At 47.0% G+C, this 23,222-nt stretch overlaps 1 protein-coding gene across 1 annotated transcript in view; it reads right to left on the bottom strand.

The window, feature by feature from the left end:
- The window catches only part of SPPL3 (signal peptide peptidase like 3), a 170,210-nt gene that overhangs the window by 44,877 nt on the left and 102,111 nt on the right, over positions 1-23,222 (bottom strand). The window contains exons 5-7 of the mRNA XM_029619105.1: positions 17,803-17,881; positions 10,001-10,113; positions 9,492-9,598 (exon numbers count right to left, since the gene is read on the bottom strand). Coding sequence (XP_029474965.1) covers positions 9,492-9,598; positions 10,001-10,113; positions 17,803-17,881 — 299 coding nt within the window. The remainder of the gene's footprint in view (positions 1-9,491; positions 9,599-10,000; positions 10,114-17,802; positions 17,882-23,222) is intronic.

Here is a 23,222-nt window from a genome sequence, read left to right as displayed (position 1 = left end):
CAAAATATGCAGCAAATGTGAAATGCCGAAATGCAATAAACTTCAAAACACAAAAATGAGTTTCTATGTAATTATTGTGTTATTCCCCCCCCTCCCCCCCCCATCTTGCAGAAACCATCATATCATCACATCCAATCTCAATAGCCTGAATACATAGCATAACAAAAAGCCCAAGATCAACCCCGTACCCTGGACAGAATAATAAAGAGGCAACCACTAGTGCGCAATCTTTAAGCTGTGACACTCACTGAGCGAGAAGCTCCGCTCGCCAGCGCTGATATGGCTGCCAAACCTTCTGAAAAGAGGGCAAACTGTGTTGTTTATGAGCTGTTATCTTACACATATGATAAACCTTATCCACTCTCGCCTTAATAGCCGCCAATGTGGGGAATACTGTGCCCTTCCAATGGTGTGCAATTACACACCTGGTAGCCGATACAACAAACTTGACAAACCTTGAAAGATACATATCCCCGGACCCCAGGTCCCCATTGAGAAAGGCCTGCATTGGTGTAAGTAGCACAGACTCCCCCAATACTGTTGAAAGCCAGGCAGAGACGTCCTCCCATAACCGGGATATCATGGGACATTCCCACCATAAATGAAAAAAGGTACCCGTCGCCCCGCAACCCTTCCAGCATTTGTCCGACACCTGAGGGGTAATACGGTGAAGACGTTCAGGGGTGTAGTACCATCTGTAGAGTATTTTAAAATCATTTTCAATGAGAGTGGCGGATATGATTCCCTTCCCCATCTTTGAGTAAATATCAACCCAGTCGTCAGTCGCCAGGGTCACCCCCAAATCAGTTTCCCACGCAGCAACATACGCCGGGGGGGAATGCAAATCCCGATTGAGCAATTTATATATTTTGGATAATAAACTGGGGATTTTCTCTACTGCCCTGCAATACGATTCGAATAGAGATACCGGAGACTGAAGGTCGCTCCTCAATCCGGAATGCGCACTGTAGTTTTGTAGCCGACTATAACGATAGCGATCCCAAGGATCTAGGCCAAATTTAGTCTGGATAGTCTCAAAGGGCAACCATCTCCCATTATCCCATAACTGGCCACAATTAGTGATACCCCTATCGAGCCAGCCTTTAAAAACCTTATGCGCTTTCCCGTTTAGGAAATCCGCATGATAGAAGGGGGAGGAGTTAATAGACCCAATCCGCTTACCTAGGAAAACTCGCCTCCACGCGTACCACATTTGAACTGTATGCTGCATAGGCAGGGATAACTCCCGCATATTAGGCCAATCCGAGCGAGGCCGCCACACCAGAGAGGATAACGGACGGATCCCCACAATTGCTTGCTCTAGAGCTATCCAAGGCTTCCCCCTCTCCGACCTGTGCCACTCCGCGACTATACGTAGATGCGCTGCCGCATGGTACCACACCAAATTGGGAACAGCCAGCCCCCCATGTATTTTGGGGCGATAAAGTACCTTACGTGCCACCCTGGGACATTTGCCCTGCCAAATATACTTCATAAAACGTCTTTGCCATTTCACCAACAGCACCTCCGGCACCCTGACAGGTAAAGTTTGGAATAGGTAACATAATCTTGGCAAGATATTCATTTTAAAGGCTGCTATACGCCCTAGCCAAGAAATGTGGTATCTGCTCCACTCTTCCAGTTCTTTGTATATTTTGGCCAGCAAAGGGGGGTAATTAAGAGTAAAAGCATCTCCCTTATTTCCAATATACACCCCCAAATACTTCAGTTTATCCTTAGCCCACCGAAAGGGGAAAGCTGCCTTAAGTTCAGACACCTGTGAACCCGAAAGGGAAATATTGAGGATCTCAGTTTTATCCCAATTTATGGAATATCCGGAGACCTTACTAAAGGCTTTTATGAGGTCCACGACCACTGGGAGTGAGCGCAGAGGGTGCGTGAGTGTTAAAATCACATCGTCCGCAAACATTGCCAATTTGGACGAAAAGGTCCCCACCTCAATGCCTGTGATGGTCGTATTCTCCCGAATCTTCTGAGCTAGGGGTTCAATAAAGATGGCAAATAAAAGAGGGGACAGCGGACACCCCTGCCGAGTACCCCGCTCCACAGAAAAGTAGGTAGAGTACCCGCCATTTACTTTTATGCATGCCTTGGGCTCCTCATACAATCTTTGTATCCATTGGGTGAAAAAGGGGCCAAAACCCATAGCGGCTAAAGTCCGAAAAAGAAAGGGCCAATGGACCAGATCGAAAGCTTTTTCCGCGTCCATGGCCATTAACAAAAATGGAAGCTTGTTATGCTGAGCCCACCATAAGGAATCCATGACTTTCCGAACATTGTCGGAGGCCATACGCCCCGGGATAAAACCCGCTTGATCAGGATGTATCAGCTGCGCTATATAATGATTAAGCCGGTTGGCCAATATTTTAGCCAGTAACTTAAGGTCTATATTCAACAAAGATATAGGCCGGTAGGAGCCACACTGAGTGGCATCTCGGCCCGGCTTTGCCAATATGGTGATCCCGGCTACGTTGGAATTAGCGGCTAAATGACCCTCTCCTCGCAGGGCATTAAACATCCGTGCCAGGGGACCGGAAAGCTCAGCCGAGAAACATTGATAAAACCGAGCTGTATAGCCATCTAACCCAGGAGCTTTGTTCACCTTCAGCTGCTTAATGGTGAGGGAGACCTCCAAAGGAGTAATAACAGCATCCAAAGCCACGCTTTGGTCGGCCACTAAACGGGGCAAGGAAATATCCCGCAAAAAGGCCTCTATGTCCTCCCCTACAATATGAGGATTCCGTTGGTATAGAGTGGCATAGAATCTAAGAAAGCGAGAACGTATATCCTCGTTGGACGTAAGGGGGGTACCCTGTTCATCTTTAATTTTAGTAATAAGGTTCTGCATGCGCTTCACCTTTAATTTATTGGCCAAGAGCTTACCAGCCTTGTTACCCCCCTCAAAATACGTTTGCTCCACCCGCTCCAATGCAAGCGCTATCTGAGCAGCATCCAAGGCTGCCACTTGTGAGCGACAGCAGTCAATCCGCTCCTTCACGGACTCCATGGGCTGTAATTTATGCCGTTGCTCCAAAGCCACTAAGTTACGCATAAGGGCCACTCGTTCTTGTGTCTCAGTCTTCCTAACAAATGAGGCACGTGCGATAAGCTCTCCCCTCACTACCGCCTTCAAACAGTCCCATATAGTTATAGGAGAAATATCCGGGGTCTCATTAAGATGTAAGTACTCTTGGATACGTCTCTTACATTGTGACACAAACACTTTATCCTCCAGAAGGCCATCATTCATCTTCCAAAACCTCTGACCCTTATCATATAGAGGAAACATTAGATCCACCCACTGAGGTGCGTGGTCGGACCACGTAATGGCATCTACTGCGGGTCTGACCACCCTGTGGAGAAAACCCCTATCCACAAAAATATAATCAATTCTCGTATAGAGATTATGGGGGTGGGAGTAAAATGTATATTCCCTTTGCTGGGGGTGAAAAAATCGCCATACATCCTCCAACATAAAATGGTGAAGGAAAGTTATAAGGCTACGCCTATCCTTCTTAGGGATAGATCCCCGTCCCGCCGAAGAATCTAGCTTAGGGTTAAGCAAAATGTTACAATCCCCCACCAGTAAAAGATGGCCCTCTAGATGGTTCTGTACAGTCCCAAGTAACTTAGTAAAAAAAACTGCTTGACCCGTGTTAGGAGCATACACGTTAACCAACGTGTATTTTTCCCCCGCCACCAAGATATTAAGCAAGAGGAATCGCCCCTCAGGATCAGCAACACATTTGAGTAGTTCAAAAGCAAAGTCTTTCTGGAACATAATTCCCACCCCTGCATAGCGAGAAGACTTGGAGCTCGCCGCCCAGAACTGATGAGGGTAGTACGGAGAACGCATCAGGTGTTCATGCCGTCGCTTAAGATGAGTTTCTTGCACCATGGCCACGGCCACCTGCCCCCTCTGTAAGTCTTTAAACAAAAGTTTACGCTTACGTGGAGAGTTTAATCCCTTCACATTCAGAGAAAATAGCCGAAACTTCGTCATGGCAGGGTATGATAAGAAAGACACTGGCTACACAGCCCAACTGGGGATAGGTGCAGAATCCAGGGCCTCATAAGAGGAACCAGGCCCGCCAGAGAGATTGGATACCAGAAAGCGTAACCCACAAAGGCCTGCAAGATTAGAAAACCCCATTCCCCCCCCCCCTCCTCCCCCACTCGACCGCAGTCGATGGGCACACAGCCCAACGATTAGAGGCATGGCACAGCAGAACTCCCGCTGCCCCGTCCGGTGGGAATCATCAAAGAAAAATAAACAGCTTTCAACAACGCAGCCATCCAGGTTGCAGTGAACAGGAACTGAAGAAACTTCTGAATCCGCCGATCCCTTCAAGTAGTATCAGCTGTCGGCTGTATTGGATCCGGCGTTGGAGTACGGCGCAATCTTTTTCCACCCTTTCCCGTCCTCTGCCATCGCGGTTCCTCCCTCTGTTGGTTCGCGGGGGATGGCGGAGAAGGGAAATCCGGAACACTGAGCCCCGCTTCCTTCAGACAGCCAGCCGCTTCCCGGAGAGACTGGGCTTTATAGGTCCGACCTTGACAGGCAAAGCTGATCCCAAAAGGAAACAGCCAGCGGTACCGGAGGTTCTCTTTCACCAATATCTCTGTGACAGGTCGCAATTCAGCGCGCCGTTTTAGCGTAATAGGGGAAAGGTCCGCAAAGAGCTGAACCTCATGGCCATCCAGCATAATGGGCCCCTGTTTTCTTGCCGCCAGCAGCACCCTTTCTTTCACAGCATATTCATGGAAGCAGACAATAATGTCCTTCACTCTGTTAGCAAGCCGAGGTCCCAGGGCCCGATGAGCCCTCTCAATTTTCACTGTATGATGTATAATTGACCCATCGCCTCCCGAAGATTCCTGCTTTTGCAGAATAGTAATGCAAAGTTTGGAGATAACCTGGACGCAGTCAGCGTATTCTGGAGTGTCCGGAATGCCGCGGAATCGCAAATTCATCCTGCGGCTCCTATTTTCCAAGTCCTCCACTTTCAGGGCAAGTTGCTGGAGTTCCTGGGAGGTATTTTTATTGTCAGCAGCTAGGGTTTTCACTGCTTCTGCCTGGGCTTCAGTGAGAGTCTCATACTCAAAAATCCTCCGGCCCATATCACTGACCTCTTCCCGGAGCTCTCCCACCACCTCCCGAATTTCTTTCTTAAACGCCTGCAAGTCGTGTCTCAACTCTCGGAACCACATTTTAAACTCACCCCGATTAGGGATGTCCGAGTCGGCCGCTGCGTGCCGATCTTCCTCCCCCTCAGAAAGCTCCGGGGCAGTCGCGGCCGCCATCTTGGATTTTTCGGCCCGATTTTCACGATCCACTTTTTGATAGGAGAATTTGTGGAAATCAATATCTTTTTTGCGGCACGACATGGGCTGAGTGCTGCCTTGAATTTCGCCGGGTTTTTCGCAAAAAATGAGCCCTGGATGGCCGCAGATTAGGGCGATTCCCACCGGTTCAGTCGGGAGCCGTGGGTTAAGCTACCACTCGCTCCGCTGACGTCATCAGCCTCATCCCATGACTTTTTAGTTTTCATAGAAGCCTCTCATGAGGGACTTTGTCAAATGCCTTTTGAAAATCCAAATACACTACATCTACCGGTTCACCTTTATCCACATGTTTATTAACCCCTTCAAAAAAAGAAAGCAGATTTGTTAGGCTAGACTTCCCTTGGGTAAATCCATGTTGACTGAGTTCCATTAAATCATGTCTATTAGCTCTACGATTTTGATCTTGAGAATAGTTTCCACTATTTTTCCTGGCACTGAAGTCAGGCTCACTGGTCTATAGTTACCTGGATCACCCCTGGAGCCTTTTTTAAATATTGGGGTTACATGATGATAGGTTACAAATTTTAACTAATAGATCAGAAATTTCATTTTTTAGTTCCTTCAGAATCCTAGGATGCATACCATCCGGTCCAGGTGATTTGCTACTCTTTAGATGGTCAATCTGGCCTACTACATCATCCAGGTTCACAGTGATTTCGTCCAGTTCATCTGACTCATCACCCCTGAAAACCATCTCCGGAACTGGTATCTCCCCAACATCCTCTTTGGTAAACACGGAAGCAAAGAATTCATTTAGTCTTTCTGCAATAGCCTTATCTTCCCTAAGAGCCCCTTTAACCCCTCGGTCATTTAATGGTTCAACTGACTCCCTCACAGGTGTCTTGTTTCGGATATATTTAAAAAAGCTTTTATTATGAGTTTTTGCCTCTATGGTCAACTTCATTTCAAATTCTCTCTTCGCCTGTCTTATCAATGTTTTACACTTAACTTGACAGTGCTTATGCTTTATCCTATTTTCTTCAGATGTATCCTTCTTCCAATTTTTGAAGGATTTTTTTTGGCTAAAATAGCCTCTTTCACCTCACATTTTAACCATGACTGTAATCGTTTTGCCTTCTTTCCACCTTTCTTAATGTGTGGAATACATATGGACTGCGCCTCTAAGATTGTATTTTTAAACAATGTCCATGCCTATTGAACACTTAACCTTTGCAGCTGCACCTTTCAGTTTTTTTCTAACTATTTTCCTCATTTTATCTAAGTTTCCCTTTTGTTTATTTAACATTTTTTATATACCGATAGCCATATGCACATCGTACCGGTTTACAAGGAACAGGCGGAAGGCCAGAAACAAGACACAACCGTTACATGGAACGCATAAGAGTAACATTTGAACGCATTTAGAGGAACATAGGAAAAATATTTGACAACAAATGCGCAAAACATTAGATAACTTAAGCATGTAGTTAACTTGGTCTTGTACTACTACGGTAGAAGAGAAGTTTTCAATTATTAGGGGGCAGATTCTGTAAAATCATATTGTCCTAAGGATGGGAGGAGGATAGATATTTAATGAGGATATTATGTATAGTATGAAAGTTTAGTGTTAGAGCTGCAGATTTACTTATTGTCCCCCTTCCAGTTTTTAGTTTAAATTTGATCATGTTATGATCACTGTTGCCAAGTGGCCCCACCACCGTTACCTCTCTCACCAAATCCTGCGTTCCACTAAGAATTAAATCTAAAATAGCTCCCTCTCTTGTTGGTTCCTGAACCAATTGCTCCATGAAGCAATCATTTATTACATCCAGGAGCTTTGTGTCTCTAGCAAGCCCTGATGTTACATTTACCCAGTCAATATTGGGGTAATTGAAATCTCAAATTTAATATCAAGGAGAGTCAATATGGTAACCCAAGTATAAACTTTAGCAAGAAAAGGGGCCAAAAAATTGCTTTTTACCACAAGCCTAAATGACGGTGTCAACAAGCCTGTCGTCGTAGTTTTGACGAAAAACCCAACCAGTCTTTCAATCCATGAGAGATATATATACGTGTGCTTATTATTTTATAAAAGAGACTGCCACTTATATATCTCTCTCATGATGAGAGTTGAGTACTTTTTAAGAAAATTGAAAAAATACATTAAAAAAGTTTTCTGAAATTTAATAAAGAAAATAATGATGGTGAATGATTGAGAAGACCAGTTGGGTTTTTCGTCAAAACTACGACGACAGGCTTGCTGACACCGTCATTTAGGCTTGTGGTAAAAAGCAATATTTTGGCCCCTTTTCTTGCTAAAGGTAATTGAAATCTCCCATTATTATTGCACATCCAAATTGGTTTGCTTCCCTAATTTCTCTTAGCATTTCATCATCTGTCTGACCATTTTGTCCAGGTGGACGGTAGTATACTCCTATCACTATACTTTTAACCAACACACATGGGATTTCTACCCATATAGATTCTACTGAGCATTTAGTCTCTTGTATGATCTTTATCCTGTTGGACTCTATACCCTCCCGGACATAAAGTGCCACACCCCCACCAAGTTGATCCTCCCTATCATTGCGATATAATTTGTACCCTGATATAGTACTGTCCCATTGGTTATCCTCCTTCCACCAAATCTCTGTGATGCCAATTATGTCAATCTCATCATTTGCTGCTATACACTCTAACTCTCCCATCTTACTTCTTAGACTTCTGGCATTAGCATACAGACATTTCAAAGTGTGGTTTTTGCTTGTTTTAACAACCTGCTTTTCAGTTGTTTGGGATAATTCGGAAATCATTAGCTTCGGTGATTTTTTACATATAAGCATATGACTATGTTTGCTTTTAATGGAACCTCTCTGTTGGGATGCCCTAACTCTCCTGTTTCATTAGTATCCTTCAAGGATACATTTCTCCGAGCCATGCACTGAGTGACTGTCGGCTTTCCCCCTTGTTCTAGTTTAAAAGCTGCTCTCTCTCCTTTTTGAAAGTTAGTGCCAGCAGCTTGGTTCCAACTCTGGTTAAGGTGGAGCCCATCCTTTCAGAAAAGTCTCCTCTTTCCCAAAAGTTTCCCCAGTTCCTTATAAAGCTGAATCCCTCTTCCCTGCACCATCGTCTCATCCATGCATTGAAACTCTGGAGCTCTGCCTGCCTCTGGGGACCTGCACGTGGAACAGGAAGCATGTCAGAGAATGCCACCCTGGAGGTTCTGGATTTCAGCTTCCTACCTAAAATCCTAAATTTGGCTTCCAGAACCTCTCTCCCACATTTTCCTATGTCGTTGGTGCCGACATGTACCACGACAGCCGGCTCCTCCCCAGCAACGTCTATAATCTTATCTAGGTGACGCGTGAGGTCTGCCAGGCAGGCAAGTTACCAGGCGGTCCTCACGTCCACCACCCACCCTGCAATCTACATTTCTAATAATCGAATCACCAACTATGATGGCCGGCTTAACCCTTCCCTCCTGGGCAGTAGCCCTGGGAGACTTGTCCTCAGTGCGAGAGGACGCTACATCACATACAGTGACCTCTAGTCACACAACTTAAACAGTTACTCCTTCTCCTGGTGTCAAACATCCAGATTGCTTGCTCAATTTGCTAACTTAATGCACAACTTCCCAATTATCTCTGATCCAGCCCCTTTATGCAAAAATGTTTGGAGACCCTGTGTTAGACGATGGACAAGAACAAATCTGTGTGGCAGCTGATCTGATGTCATGCAGCCCCTCCATCCTGCGCATGTACAGAAGCTTTTTCTGGGAGGTTGGTCCTCCAGCAATTTATGTGACACTAGCCATGTGTGCACAGTGGCATTTTTGTAGGTTTGGGTTTTTGTTTTTTTTTTGGTCCAGTAGCTTCCTCCTGTTCCTCTGGACTTCCAGCTCAATCAAAACCAGCCTCTACTGGGCTATGGCACCATGAGTTTTCATTTGCAACTGCTTTTTATCCCTACTTTATAACCCTCCCACTTCAGCCCAGTCATTACAGGAACAGTCCTTGATCACAGGCCACAAACCATAGCTCCGTCCAAAACCCAGCTAATGTGGATACTAGGTGTCTCCATTGAGCAACAACAGAGACTCCCTTACTCCAAGGCCTTGCATGGCATTGCACAGTGCTTGATACAATATTTGTAAGTAACTAAATCCAATTAAAAAATTAACTTACCCAGAAGACATCATATATTAGCAACCCAGAAAGCAGCAAGCAGGAAACTTTCAGGCTTGGCAGACGGACAAAAGCGATCATCGCTACACATAGGCCCATAGCTAGGGCTGCAAAACAAGAATAAGCAGTTGATATTGAAGACAGTCTGTATAGTTCCGCCATGTGCTGCCCTTTCTTCTCTCCCATAAAACACCAGAACTCTTAGTGAGTCCCATACTTCATGCCTTTCCTCTGCTAAGCAATCAGAATTCCTCTCCTTTGGGCCAGATTCATCTTACCCTGATGTATGACAAAGCACAAATCAGCTCTCCCTACACCATCCCTTCAAACCCATTCATGTCTCCACTGTAATGTAAGAAGTGTGCTCCTACAGCCAAGTAATACCTGAGTCATCTCAACTCTAATTCAATGTAAGCCTGCTTGCTTTTTGCAGTCTAGCAAGCCTTGCACTGAGTTTCTAAAACTTCCCAAGATGCACACCGCACTCTCCCCACAGCTTGTGTACTTACCATCCATGAGTAACCAATGACCAGTTAGTACCCAAATAAGGACAAGCATGACAGAGAGTGAGAAAGACAGCAGCTCAGCAGCCGTGAAACGCCCACAACATCCAAAGGAGATCCTGAAAAGAACATATATCCATTAAAGTAGTCTAGAAATTGTGACAATGTCACTTCAGCAGCACATGAACACACAAAATCAGCTAATACTTGTTTTATACTTTGTCTAAAGCTGAATTTAGCAACACTAAAAAATAAACATTGATAAATATCCATTTTAATTTTCACTCCTTTACTTAAGAATATTGGCATCAAACAGATGAGCAAGTCAAAAATTGTTTGATCTTCTGAAACTCATTGGTCATACAAAGATATCTCCTAATCCTTCTAATGTAATGTACTCATGAAATTTTTCTTTAATGGAAATGGCACACTGGCTTGTTTCATACATTCTTGCATTCATCATCAAAACTCTCAATTTCCTGCAGCAACTCAGGTGTAGGTTCTGAGGAAAGGGTTAGAAAGTTGAGATACATTTGCATAAATTTGAATAATGTTGCATATTAAATGTTAATTTTTTTATCCTAATAAAAATAGTTCTTCACTACTACTACTACTACTATGTATCACTTCTATAGTGCTACTCATGTACAGAAGTAAATCAGGGAAACATCAGCATAAAGATGGAATTGAAAGCCATGGGAGGAGGTCAGAGCACCAAAGGAATTCGTACAATGAGAAAAAGAGAAGAGGGCCAAGGAAAGAGTCCTGAGCCACACCAATTGATAATGGGATAGCAGTAGAGGAGGATTCTCCAAAATACACAATAAAAGTGTGATGGGAGAGGTAAAAAGGAGAACAAAGTCCCAAAATTCAAATGAGGACAAAGTCTCAAGGAGCAGGTGGTGATAGTGTCAAAAGCAGCAGATAGGTTGAGATAAGGACTGAGGAAAGCGGAGTTGCTTACCTGTATCAGGTGTTCTCCAAGGACAGCAGGATGTTAGTCCTCATACATGGGTAACATTATTGGATGGAGTCCGGCACGGAGAACTGACTGGTACACTAAGCTTGCCCAGCATGCCGCTAACCATGTGTCCATGCGGGGTCCCCCCTCTTCAGTCTTATAACAGCTCACCAAAAAGGAATTTTTAAAAAAACCCTGAGAGAAACCCAACTCTGCAGGGCAGTGGGTGGGTTTGAAACATAGAAATGACGGCAGAAGAAGACCAAACGGTCCATCCAGTCTGCCCAGCAAGCTTTCACACTTTTTTTTTTCATACTTATCCTGTTACTCTTGTCCCTTGTAAGTAACTTTTTGGTTCAATTTTCCTTCCACCCCCGCCAGCCATCGATCTATTTCCCTTCCACCCCCGCCAGCCATCAATCTATTTCCCTTCCACCCCCGCCATCGATGTAGTTAGCAGTGCTGGAGCTGCATCTAAGTGAAGTATCTAGCTCATTGGTTAGGGGTAGTAACTGGTCATAGCAAGCTACTCCCACGCATGTTTATCCAGCCTGTGCAATTCAGTCCTTGGTTGTCTGAATATAAATCTTTTCATCATTCCCCCTGCTGTTGAAGCAGAGAACTATGCTGGATATCATTGAAAGTTAAGTATCGGGCTTATTTGGTTTGGGGTAGTAACCACCATATCAAGCAAGCTACACCCCTGCTTTTGTGTGGATGCAAATCCTTTTTTTTTTCACATTTCCTCTTGCCGTTGAAGCATAGAGCAATGTTGAGGTCGCACTAACCTTGTGTATGTTTATTGAATAAGGATATTAATCTCTAGGTCAGAGCTTTCCAAACTTTTCATGTTGGTGACACACTTTTTAGACAAACATAATTTCACGACACGGTAATTCAGTCTACTAGCAAACCAGAGGTTAAAGGTTAAACGAACGAAACATATTTCGACAATTTATGTATGTTTCCTTAAATATATACATAAATAAAATGTTTCACGACACAACCTATCTCATGAAAACCTTAAATTTATATTAAAAATATATATTCCAAGATTCATGTTATTGTTATAATTTATGAGAAACAATAATAAAACAAATTGTCTGTCCCCCACACACTCATCTCTCTCCTCCCCCCAGCACGTCTGGCCCCCACACACTCATATCTCTCCCCCTCAAGCACATGTCTGGCCCCCACACTCATGTACCTCGTCTTTTTGATTGTTGCCAGTTAAGTGCTTCACTCCCTTCCATGATCACCAGACACTGCTGCTTGCAGTCAGTACTCCTCATGGCCAGGCCTCATCGGCAGCAGCAGCCAATGCAAGGATGGCCGGGCTCGTTCCACCCACCAAGCCCCCCAAAAAAACGCAATTGACAGCAAAAATCACCCAATAATAAGCAACCCATAAACTGAAAAAAAAAAGTGAATCTCTAGAAAAAAAAAAGCCCAAACTCGCATCAGAGTTGACCGGGCTTGCGCGACACACCTGCACACTGCAGGCGACACACTAACGTGTCCCGACACACAGTTTGGAAAGCTCTGCTCTAGGTAGTAGCAGTCATTCCCACAAGCCGCCCCCATGCCTCTTCACTTCATTCACATCCTCTAGACTTTATGGATCCACAGTGTTTATAAGTTTGAGAGGACTAACATCCTGTTGTCCTTGGAGAACACTTGTTACAGGTAAGCAACTCTGCTTTCTCTAAGGACAAGCAGGATGGTAGTCCTCACACATAGGTGATTAAGTAGCTTCAGGCTGCTTTGAACATGTGCCGCAGAGAACCGGTGCCAACATGCACAACTAGAGCAGCAACAATCACAGGAGCTAGCCTGCACCCAAGGACAGGGCCCATGGAGAGAGAGTTGGGTTTTATGCCTGAAAGATTACAGAAGACGGACTGTCCGAATAAACAGTCCTGCCTGCCATCCTTGTCTAGGCAATAATGTGAGGTGATGTCCACTGTGCCCTGCATGTGTAGTCGAGCCGGGGTGGGGGGGTGACATGCACCATCACTGCCATGTAGCCCAACAAGCAAGTGAATTGGTGTGCTGAGACATGTCAGCAGTTGGAGATCCGTTGAGCAAGAGCTGCGAGGGTCTCTGCCCTGTCTCGATGCAGAAAAACTTTCGCCTGGATGGTGTCCAGTCGAGCTCCAATGAAGTCCGGTTGTATTGAGGGGTGGAGGTGGGATTTTGGGTAGTTGATCAGAAATCCCAAGGCCTCCAAAATTTGAATTGTGATGCACATGGCATAGTGGCAGGCACTCACTGAACTCATGGGCCAGTTTCCACAAGTTTCTGGAGTACTGACCCATTTATAGTTGGTAACAAGCAATGTGGGCTGTCCATAGAGCGCCCTGAAAAATACGGCGACCCAGGGCATCAAGGGCCCTATGCTCTCACCCTGGGGGGCAGATCCTCTTTGCCTACTTCAGGGCGGATTCTACCACCACCGACTGGTGGGGGAGCTGGCGGCGCTCAAAACCGGTGGTAGGTTGTACCAGGTAAACGGCGTCCATCTTACAGTTCACAGGAGGTACCGATATGGGATGCTCCCAAAGGCGGGCCACCAGCTCTTTGAAAATATCATGGACAGGTACTGCCACGACCTCTTTCAGGGCGTCCATGAATTGCAGAATCTCAAGCATCTTGTGCCTAGAATCCTACTAAGTTAAAAGTTGGAAAGGCCTTCACAAACCCCACGAAGGCGAGATCCTCCAGGGGAAATTTCCACTGTTCCTCCAGAGAAGAAAGTTCAGAGGGAAGGTTCTCCGATTCCTCAGTAGAGGATGTGGTTGCCTCCCCTTCATAAGGGGCATCTCCCTCAATGCAAACCCTGGGGATGCAGGGACTGGCAGACCCAACTGCATCCGGGGTGCGGGCCTCAAGGGCACAGAGAAAGGCGCTGGAGGTGCCGATGGGCCTAGAAGTCGCAGTTGTGCCAACAGATCCACTGGCATCGGCGGGATCAGCAGCACTGAAGCTACCGGTAGAACTGATCCTGATGGCCCTGGGAGAGCTGGAAGGTGGTGAAGCACCGTGTCTCTTCGAGCCATCATCGAACCTGATGGCCCTCCCTCCTCGGAGGAGTTGCTCACCGGTATGGGGGCCAGCGGCGGTGGCAGCGGTGCCTCCTTCGGCTGCAAAGGGCTTGAGGCATGAAAGCTGGCTGCGCCGGTAAGACACCGAACAGCATATTGAGCTGCTCCAGAAGGGGGTAAGCACCATGGAGTAGGCTCCTGAGGCGGTGGCAGTCCTGATGGAACCAGAGGCTTGAAGCCCTGCAGGGTCCAGCCGACCGCCAACCGCACACACCTCTCTCTAGCTCTTCTTCGAAGGCAGCTGATGACAAGACTGAGGCAGTGGCAGAATCGGGACATCCCCCGGAGAGCTGGGGGACACAGATTCCTCCACCGGTATCGGTGGAGGCCACAGAAAGGCTTCAGAGGGGCCGGAGGGAACCACTTCCTTCACCTAGGACAATTTCAGAGGTGGCACAGATGTCCATGCCGGTGACTATGTTTTTTCGATCACTCTCAGTGGTCACCACTGTCTTTTCCCGGGACCGAGGGAGACGGAGAGGATCCTAACCGGGAACAGGACGATAAAGAAGGTGGTCGGTCCCCTGCTCCCAAATCAGGTCCGGGAAGCAGTTGTGATGGTGACCCCGGAGTTGAAATTTGAACCTCCTTACCGAGAGGCATGGAGGTTCCTGATGCAAACAACTGATCTGGTCCTTTGGAGCCAAATAATTTCTCCATCTTATTGAGACATGCCCGACAGCCCTTTTGGGTCATCTGGGCCCAAAGTTTGCAACTTTGAACATCATGGGATGCCCCCAGGCAAAGAACACAGACCTTGTGAGGGTCTGTTATGGACATAGTCCGGGGGCACCAGCGGAAACTGGTTGATGCCATCGTCGCGGTCGATGGACACCAGGAGATGGAACAGTCAGCAATCGACCGCGAAGAAGCAAAAACAAAACAAAAAAAAAAACAAACCAAAAAACCCCAACTTACCAGGTCTCGGAGAAAAGAACCAACGAAAAAACAGAGGGACCCTATATAACGCGGGATGCAAAAAGTTAAAAAGTGAAAAAAGCACTAGCTCACAAACCGCGAGGGCAGCAGTTTCACGGAAAGGAAGAGATTGAAGAGGGACCCTGCGTGGACGCATGGTTAGTGGCATACTGGGCATGCTCTGTGTACCAGTCAAAGTTTCTAGAAACTTTGACAAAAGTTTTCCGTGCCGGCTCCATCTGATGTCACCCATGTGAGGACTACCATCCTGCTTGTCCTTGGAGAAAGGCTTTTAGTTTTAGCCATAAACAGGTCAATGGAGACTTGGAAAGGGCTGTTTCTTTGGAATGTAGAGGGCAAAAAATCAGTGGACTGAGAATGACTTGAGATGAAAAATCAAGACAGCGAATGTGAACTGCATATTCAAGTAGTTTGGATGCAAAAAGAAGAAGGGGGTGGGTAAATAGTAGGGCAGGTAGGGTGTAATAAGGGTTGTTGTGATCATAGCATGTTTGAAGGCAGCTGGAAAAGCTCCAGTGGAAAGTGATAGACTGAGGATGTGACAAATGATGACTACAGGGGAAAGAGATGAGGAGATGAGAATGAAGTCACAGGACAAGTAATGAATTTGGAGGAGAATTGATAGTATCCTCCACTGTGATTTCAGAAAAAGAGAAGGGTCAGAGGAAGGGGAGAGGAATGAAGTGGGTGAGGAGGAGGTAGAAATGACCTGGCTGAGAATTTGAGTGTAATTTTGTGAGCTTTATAGAAGTAGTCAACCATAGTCTGGGCAGTGTGTGAAAGGTAAGGCAGTTTGAGGAGGGAATTGAACGTGATAAAGAAATAGCAAGGGTTGGATACAAGCAAGTTTGTCAGATGGATATAGTAGTCTTTGTTTGGCAAGTACAATAGCAGACTGGAAAGAGATTAGCAAGAATTTGAATGTATCAAGTTGGCATGGGCATCTGATTTTAGCCAGAGACGTTCTGCAAAGCGGACACAGGAAGCAAATTCTGTGAGTAAGTCAAGACTGGGATTTGGTCTGCCTCACTTGCAGGCTGATACAGTAAGGTGCGCTCGGCTGAGTGCACAGTTTACACTGCAATTAACCATGTGTTTTCGATGCACGTTTATTACCCCTTATACAGCAAGGGGTTTAGCACATCAAAAAACGCACGGCCACCACCACCCCTCCCCGAAAACTAACAGCACTCATCAAAGCCACACGACTCATCGCATCCAGGGACCGAGCATTTTCGACAGCAGGCCCAGCCATCTGGAACAACCTCCCTGCAGAACTTAGGCTGGAACCTTGCCTGCTAACTTTTAAGAAAAAACTCAAAACGTGGCTGTTCCGCCAAGCCTTCCCAGAACCCTGGGATACACATTAGGCGTTATCTACCCATGATTAATGGATCCTCCCCTCCTCTGAATACCTTGACAGCATGGATACCGACTCTAACATGTGGACTATCTCTAGTCTGGACTACCTCTAGTCCGGAATTTGTTTCTCTCCCTTTAACTTAACTTTATATTTCTCTTCTAGCTTCCTAAGCTTCCAAGTTCACAGTCCTCGTTGTAATGTAACTTTGTTTTTTTCTTCCTTTATCTAGTTATTTTACCCCTGTTCGATGTAAACCGTCCTGATATGGTATTTAACCATGAAGGTCGGTATAGAAAAATGTTAAATAAATAAATAAATAAATATGCAAATGCATGTTGATGAGGCTATTAGTTAATCCCTGGGATACCGAAAGTAAAATGTGCGGCCAAGCCACACATTTTACGCTCAGAAGGCATTAATTTCTGAGCAACCCAGTAAACTATTTTCTGCTTTTCTGTACACCCTCCGACTTAATATCCTAGCATTATTAAGTCGGAGGAACCAAAGCTTAAAAAATAAAATAAATCTGCCGGCCGGTCAGCAGATTAGAAAAACGGATGCTCAATTTTACTGGCGTCCGTTTTCCTAACCCATGGCTGTCAGTGGGTTCGAGAACAGACACCGGTAAAATAGAGCGTCTGTTGTCGGACCCGCTAACAGCCACCTCTACCACTAATAAGGAGGTGCTAGGGATGAGCTGTTTATTTTATTTATTTTTGGTTTTTATATACCACGGTTCCTGTATGAGATCAGATCACCTCGGTTTACAGTAAACAGTAAAACTTCGCTCAAAGGCAGTACATGGAACACTATAGGCAAAATAGAATATGTTTAAATAGATTAACATTAGACAAAGCATAACAGTTAAAATCCATAAGTCAAAACTAAAAAAATAAAACAAAGGAACAGTCTGTATATTTATTCATATTCCGCCTTTTCCCAAAGTTGGTTTCTGACATCTTTAGCCACTTTTTGAATATGTTAAAACATATAGAGTGGGCATTCCATATGGAGCACGAGAAAGGAAGAGAAAAGGGAGGGAGAAGAGAATAGGCAGAAGATCGGGAAGAGATGGGGCCAGGATTGTAGGAGGGGAAGAATATGGAGGTGGAAGTGTGACAAAAACAAGGATGAAATGCTGCCAGGGAGAATGGAGATGGCTTATTACTGTGCCTGCTGTAGGTCAGACAGCAATTTGGAGAGAAAAGGAAGGGAATCCTCACTTTCCCTGTCCTACTTGCTGCCGACCCCCCCCCCCCCCCCCCCCCCGGTCCTTGATTTTCTTACCCACAGTAAGAGCAGCTTAATACATTTCAATCATCACTAACTACCCACAACCAAGGAAAATCATCATCCTTTAATCAAACACATGCCCTATGCTCACTGAGAAAGCCCAAGCTACAGAGGAAGCAAGAGTACAAATACCTGGAAATGTCCTTACTTGTTCTGAGGTGAGCAGGGTCGTGTTAAATACTGGCACATAGGAAGCAACAGGAAAGCAAAGGCTATTGTTGCCAAAACTGGGGGAAGGAAAAAAAAAATAAAGGTGAGCTTTCATTGCATGTTCTTCCAAGTCTAATATAGAAGCAGAAATAAACTGTATTTTTCCTGTTCAGATGTCTATTGCCAGATCATTGTCCTCATTGAAATTAAGACTATTACAAATTCTTTTTTGTGCTATACCCAATTTGATGGAATTCTTTCCCTTTGTAAACTACAGAAACTTCTTACTAGGTTTAGAAAATGGTATAAGGCTTGTCTATTTTTTCAGGCGTTTTCTATTTTGATTCAACAGCGAGATTTTGAATTTTGTTTATGCAGTTTTCTTGTATTGAAGAAATTACTTACCTGATAATTTCGTTTTCCTTAGTGTAGACAGATGGACTCAGGGCCAATAGGTATAGTGTACTCCTGATAGTAGTTGGAGATGGATCAGATTTCAATCTTATGTCAGCCCTAGTACATATACCCCTGCAGGAAGTGCAGCTCTTCAGTATTCTCCTCGAAAAACAATTGTGGATATATGTATGACTGAATAATTTGAATAACTTGGATAACTTGATTAATTTGAACTGGTTGAATTGGTTATAGCTGGAGACCGCCAGTGCCCTCAACCGAGAAATGTCGACACCTGGTAGGATGGGTGTCCTAGTTGGAGGAAGCATGGCTTACCCATGAATCACTCGCTCTTGGGGATGTCACTCGAGAATTCCATGAATAACGGCAGCCGTGGGTGGGATGCTGAGTCCATCTGTCTACACTAAGGAAAACGAAATTATCAGGTAAGTAATTTCTCCATTTCCTAGCATGTAGCAGATGGACTCAGGACCAATAGGATGTATAAAAGCTACTCCCGAACCAGGCGGGAGGCTGCCCATGGTCCACTTAGTACTGCCCTTGCAAATGCTGTGTCCTCTCGAGCCTGAACATCCAGGCGGTAAAACCTGGAGGAGGTGGTGTGGATGGAGGACCATGTCGCCACCTGACAGATCTCGGCGGGTGACATCTTGGTTTCCACCCAGGACACTGCCTGGGCTCTAGTGGAAAGGGCCTTGACTTGTAAAGGCGGTGGCTTGCCTGCTTCTACGTAGGCCGCCTTGATAACTTCTTTGATCCAGCGGGTTATGGTTGCTCACGAGGCCGCTTCCCCTTGCTTCTTCCCGCTGTGAAGGACGAATAGGTGGTCCGTCTTTTGTATGGATTCTGACCTTTCCAGGTACCGGACTAGGAGTCTGCCAACGTTGAGGTGGCGTAGACTGCGAGACTCTTCCGAATTCTTATGCTCATCTGGCGATGGTAGCGAGATGGTTTGGTTGAGATGGAAGTGAGAAACCACTTTGGGGAGGAAGGACGGGACCGTGCGTAACTGGATGGTTCCCGGGGTGAGTCTGAGGAACGGTTCCCGGCAGGACAGTGCTTATAGCTCGGAGATATGACTGGCTAAACAGACTGCCACCAGGAAGGCTGTCTTCAATGTTAATAGTCTGAGAGACAGGCCACGAAGAGGCCTGAAGGAGGCTCCTGCTAAGAAATCTAGGACCAGGTTGAGGTTCCAAAAAGGCACCGGCCATTTTAGGGGTGGTTGGATCTGCTTGACTCCTTTCAGAAAGCAGGAGATATCCAGATGACAGGCTAGGCTGCTGCTCTCGCTCTTGGTTCCGAGCATGACAATGCGGCCACCTGTACCTTGATGGAGTTGAGAGACAATCCCTTCTGTAGTCCGTTCTGCAGGAATTCCAAAATCGCAGGAATTTTGACTGAGCTTGGAACGATGTTCCGGTCCTCACACCAGGCTTTGAATACTCTCCAAATCCTTAGGTATGTTAGTGATGTGGAGAACTTGCGTGCTCGGAGCAGGGTGTCAATTTCTGCCCCCGAGTATCCGCTCTTCCTCAGGCGAGTCCTCTCAATGGCCAAACCGTAAGAGAATCGATCTGGATCCTCGTGGAGTATCGGTCCTTGTTGGAGCAGGTCTCTGTGTGGAGCAGGTCTCTGTGTGGAGGTAGCGGGAGGGGGCTCCCTGTCAGCAGTGTTCGCATGTCTGCGTACCATGGTCTTCTTGGCCAGTCCGGGGCCACTAGAAGTACTGGTCCCCTGTGGTGTTCTATCTTGTGGATGATTGCGCCCAACAGGGGCCACGGAGGGGAGGTGTATAATAGAGTTTCCTGTGGCCAGGTCTGTACCAGGGCATCTATTCCCTGGGACTGAGGTTCCCACCTGCGGCTGAAGAAGCTTGGGCGTTGGACCGGTTTGCCAGGAGGTCCATGGTCGGTGTTCCCCAACGGTTTACTATCAATTGGAATGCTGTGGTCAACAATCTCCATTCTCCTGGGTCTAAACTTTCTCTGCTGAGGTAATCCGCAACGACATTGTCTTTCCTTGCGATGTGGACGGCCGAGATCTCCTGAAGGTTCGCTTCCGCCCATGACTTTAGGGGGTCTATTTCCAGAGACACCTGTTGGCGTCTGGTTCCTCCCTGACGGTTGATGTAGGCCATTGTTGTGGCGTTGTCCAACATTACTCTGATTTGTCTCGGAGTCTGTGACCGAACCGTAGGCAGGTTAGTCTGACTGCCCGGGCTTCTAGGCGATTTATGTTCCAACCAGACTCTACCTTGTTCCATTGCCCCTGGGCGGTTAGCTCCTGGCAGCGTGCTCCCCATCCTCGTAGGCTGGCGCCCGTGGTGAGCAGGATCCAAGTTGGTGAAGATAGTCTCACTCCCTGGCTCAGATGGCCTTCTTGTAGCCACCATATCGTAGTTGGGTCCAAACTTTGTCCGCGAGCTGAAGACATACGGGTGTAGTTCTGGGACAGTGGATTCCATCGTGATAGTAGTGAGCGCTGTAGGAGTCTCATGTGAGCTCTTGCCCATGGTACTATTTCCAGTGTGGATGCCATGAGGCCGAGGACTTGGAGGTATTCCCATGCCGTGGGACGAAGCTCGCGCAACAGGGTTCACAACTGGGTCCTCAGTTTTGATTTCTTTGTCTGTGTCACGATGACCTTGTCTTGTTTGGTGTCGAACTGGACTCCCAAGTATTCTAGAGATTGGGAGGACTGCAGACAGCTCTTGTTTGTGTTGACCACTCACCCGAGGCTCTCCAGTAGACTTTTGACTCTGTTGGTCGCTTGGTGGCTTTCCTCTGGGGATTTCGCCCTGATCAGCCAATCGTCTAGATAAGGGTGTACGAGGATTCCTTCCTTCCTCAGTGTTGTTGCCACTACCACCATGATCTTGGTGAACGTCCAGGGTGCTGTGGCTAACCCGAATGGTAGTGTCTGAAACTGGTAGTGACGGTCCAGGATCGTGAAGGATCGGAATGTGTAGGTAGGCTTCCGCCAGATCCAGGGATGTAAGGAACTCTCCCGGTTGTATCGCCCTTATTACCGAGCGTAGGGTTTCCATGAGGAAGCGAGGAATCTTCAAGTGGCGGTTGACAGACTTGAGGTCCAGGATGGGCCGGAACGTTCCTTCTTTCTTGGGAATGATAAAATAAATTGAATAATGTCCAGTATTTATTTGTTGTGCGGGCACCGGTGTTATAGCCTCTAAGGCTAGCAATCTGGTCAGTGTAGCTTCCACTGCCATCCTTTTGGAAGGGTCGTGGCAGGGGGATTCCATGAACTTGTCCAGAGGGAGGTGGTGGAAATCCAGGTAATATCCCTCTCGAATGATGGCTAGGACCCACTTGTCCGAAGTTCTCTCGACCCATCTTTGGTAGAATAGGGCAAGTCTGCCCCCTATGGCTTCTCCCTTTGGACAGGTCGGCTGATTTTCATTGTGGGGTGCAGCTGGGGCTTGGGCCCGAGCCGGCTCCCCTTTTGTTGTGCTTGTTCCGAAAGGACTGGCTCCTGCCTGCGGGGCGAGCCACTTGATATGTGCTTCTTTATGTGTTGAAGCGCTGTGATCCTCTGCCCCTAGAAGTTCGGGGGGGGGGGGGGGGGGGGGACAAAAAGAAACAAAACGCTGGTTTCTCCTATTCCTGTTCTGTGATAAGCAGGCACGTGTCACCACGGCACAGCAGGCCACGATCTGTAGAGACATAGCGGAGACGTCAAAAGACTGTTTGAGGATGGATTCCAGATGTCTGTTTTCAGCATCCTTGAGTGCTGCTCCTCCCTCAACCGGGATAGTAGTGTGCTTCGAGACCGCGCAGACAATGGCATCCACTTTCGGACATGCCAGGAGATCTTTGGCAGCGGGGTCCAGAGAGTACATGGCTGCCAGGGTACGCCCCCCTTTGAACGTAGTCTTCGGGGCATCCCATTCCAGGTCAATTAGCTGCTGGACGGCTTGTAATAGTGGGAAATGACAGGAGGTCTGACGGAGTCCCTCTAGTAGGGGATTCATCTTAGGTTCCCCTGAGGCACTTGTGCCCGGTATAGCGAGCTCTTTCAAGCTGTGTGTGACCAGGTCTGGAAGCTCGTCCTTGGTGAAGAAGCGCCTCATGGTTTGGTGGGGCTCTGTCCCCGGAGGAAGCTCCCCTTCCTCCAGTGGTTCTGATTCCTCATCTGAGTTGTCCGTGTCCCCGAAAGTGGGGTTTCTGGGCGTTGGAATCACTTCCCTGGGCATAGAGGGGCCGGGATGTTGAGGTCCTCTGGCAGAGATTGTGGCCATATTATCGGAGAACCCGGTTGCATGTGGACGAAGGTATGCAGGCCTTTGAAGAATTCCACCCATGAGATAGATGCTGGGTCTAAATTAAGAGGTGCTGTGTCCCTGGGGAGCCCTGTTTGAGGGAGGGTCCCGCTGGGAGACGCTAGGTCCGGCGTACTGTTCGAGAAGCTGGAACCCGGTACCAGCTGGGGATGGCCATGGGCTGGATCCCCCAGGGCCTCCTCATGCTATGCAGCTCTAATGTGGCATGCTAGGCAAAGGCCCTGAGCTTCTTTTCCGGTGGTGCCATGGCTTGTGCGCGTAAGACACAGGGCCCGGGTGGCTTAGTAATGCGCTCCAGTGCGGAGTTGTGCGCGTAAAATTGGTACGTACTCAGGGAGATGTGCGCAGATCAAAGTTATGCGCCCGGCACAGTAAACGCGTGGCTATGCGCGTCGCTTGTGCGCACGACGTTGTGCACACAAGGTATTTGTGCACACACATTGGGACGGCAGACAGGGCGGCGAACAGATCAAAATGGTGACATGACCACGCGGACAATATGGCGACCACCTCGGAGGGTCTCCACGTGGGAGGACCCTCGGATCTGACCTGGGTCTAGCCCTACTAGGGCTGATCAACCCGGTGGCACTGGTCCCGGCTGGCGACCTGTGCGACTCATCGAGCTTTGGAGACTGGAGACTTTTAAATAGATTTCTACCTTATCTTGTCTCTGTGCTTCCCGGTCTCGTTCCGGGTGGTCT

Source organism: Rhinatrema bivittatum, chromosome 11 (assembly GCF_901001135.1).
Source record: "Rhinatrema bivittatum chromosome 11, aRhiBiv1.1, whole genome shotgun sequence".
Taxonomy (NCBI): domain Eukaryota; kingdom Metazoa; phylum Chordata; class Amphibia; order Gymnophiona; family Rhinatrematidae; genus Rhinatrema; species Rhinatrema bivittatum.
Note: the sequence above shows the minus strand (reverse complement) of the source record. Positions and strands in the feature narration are given on the sequence as shown.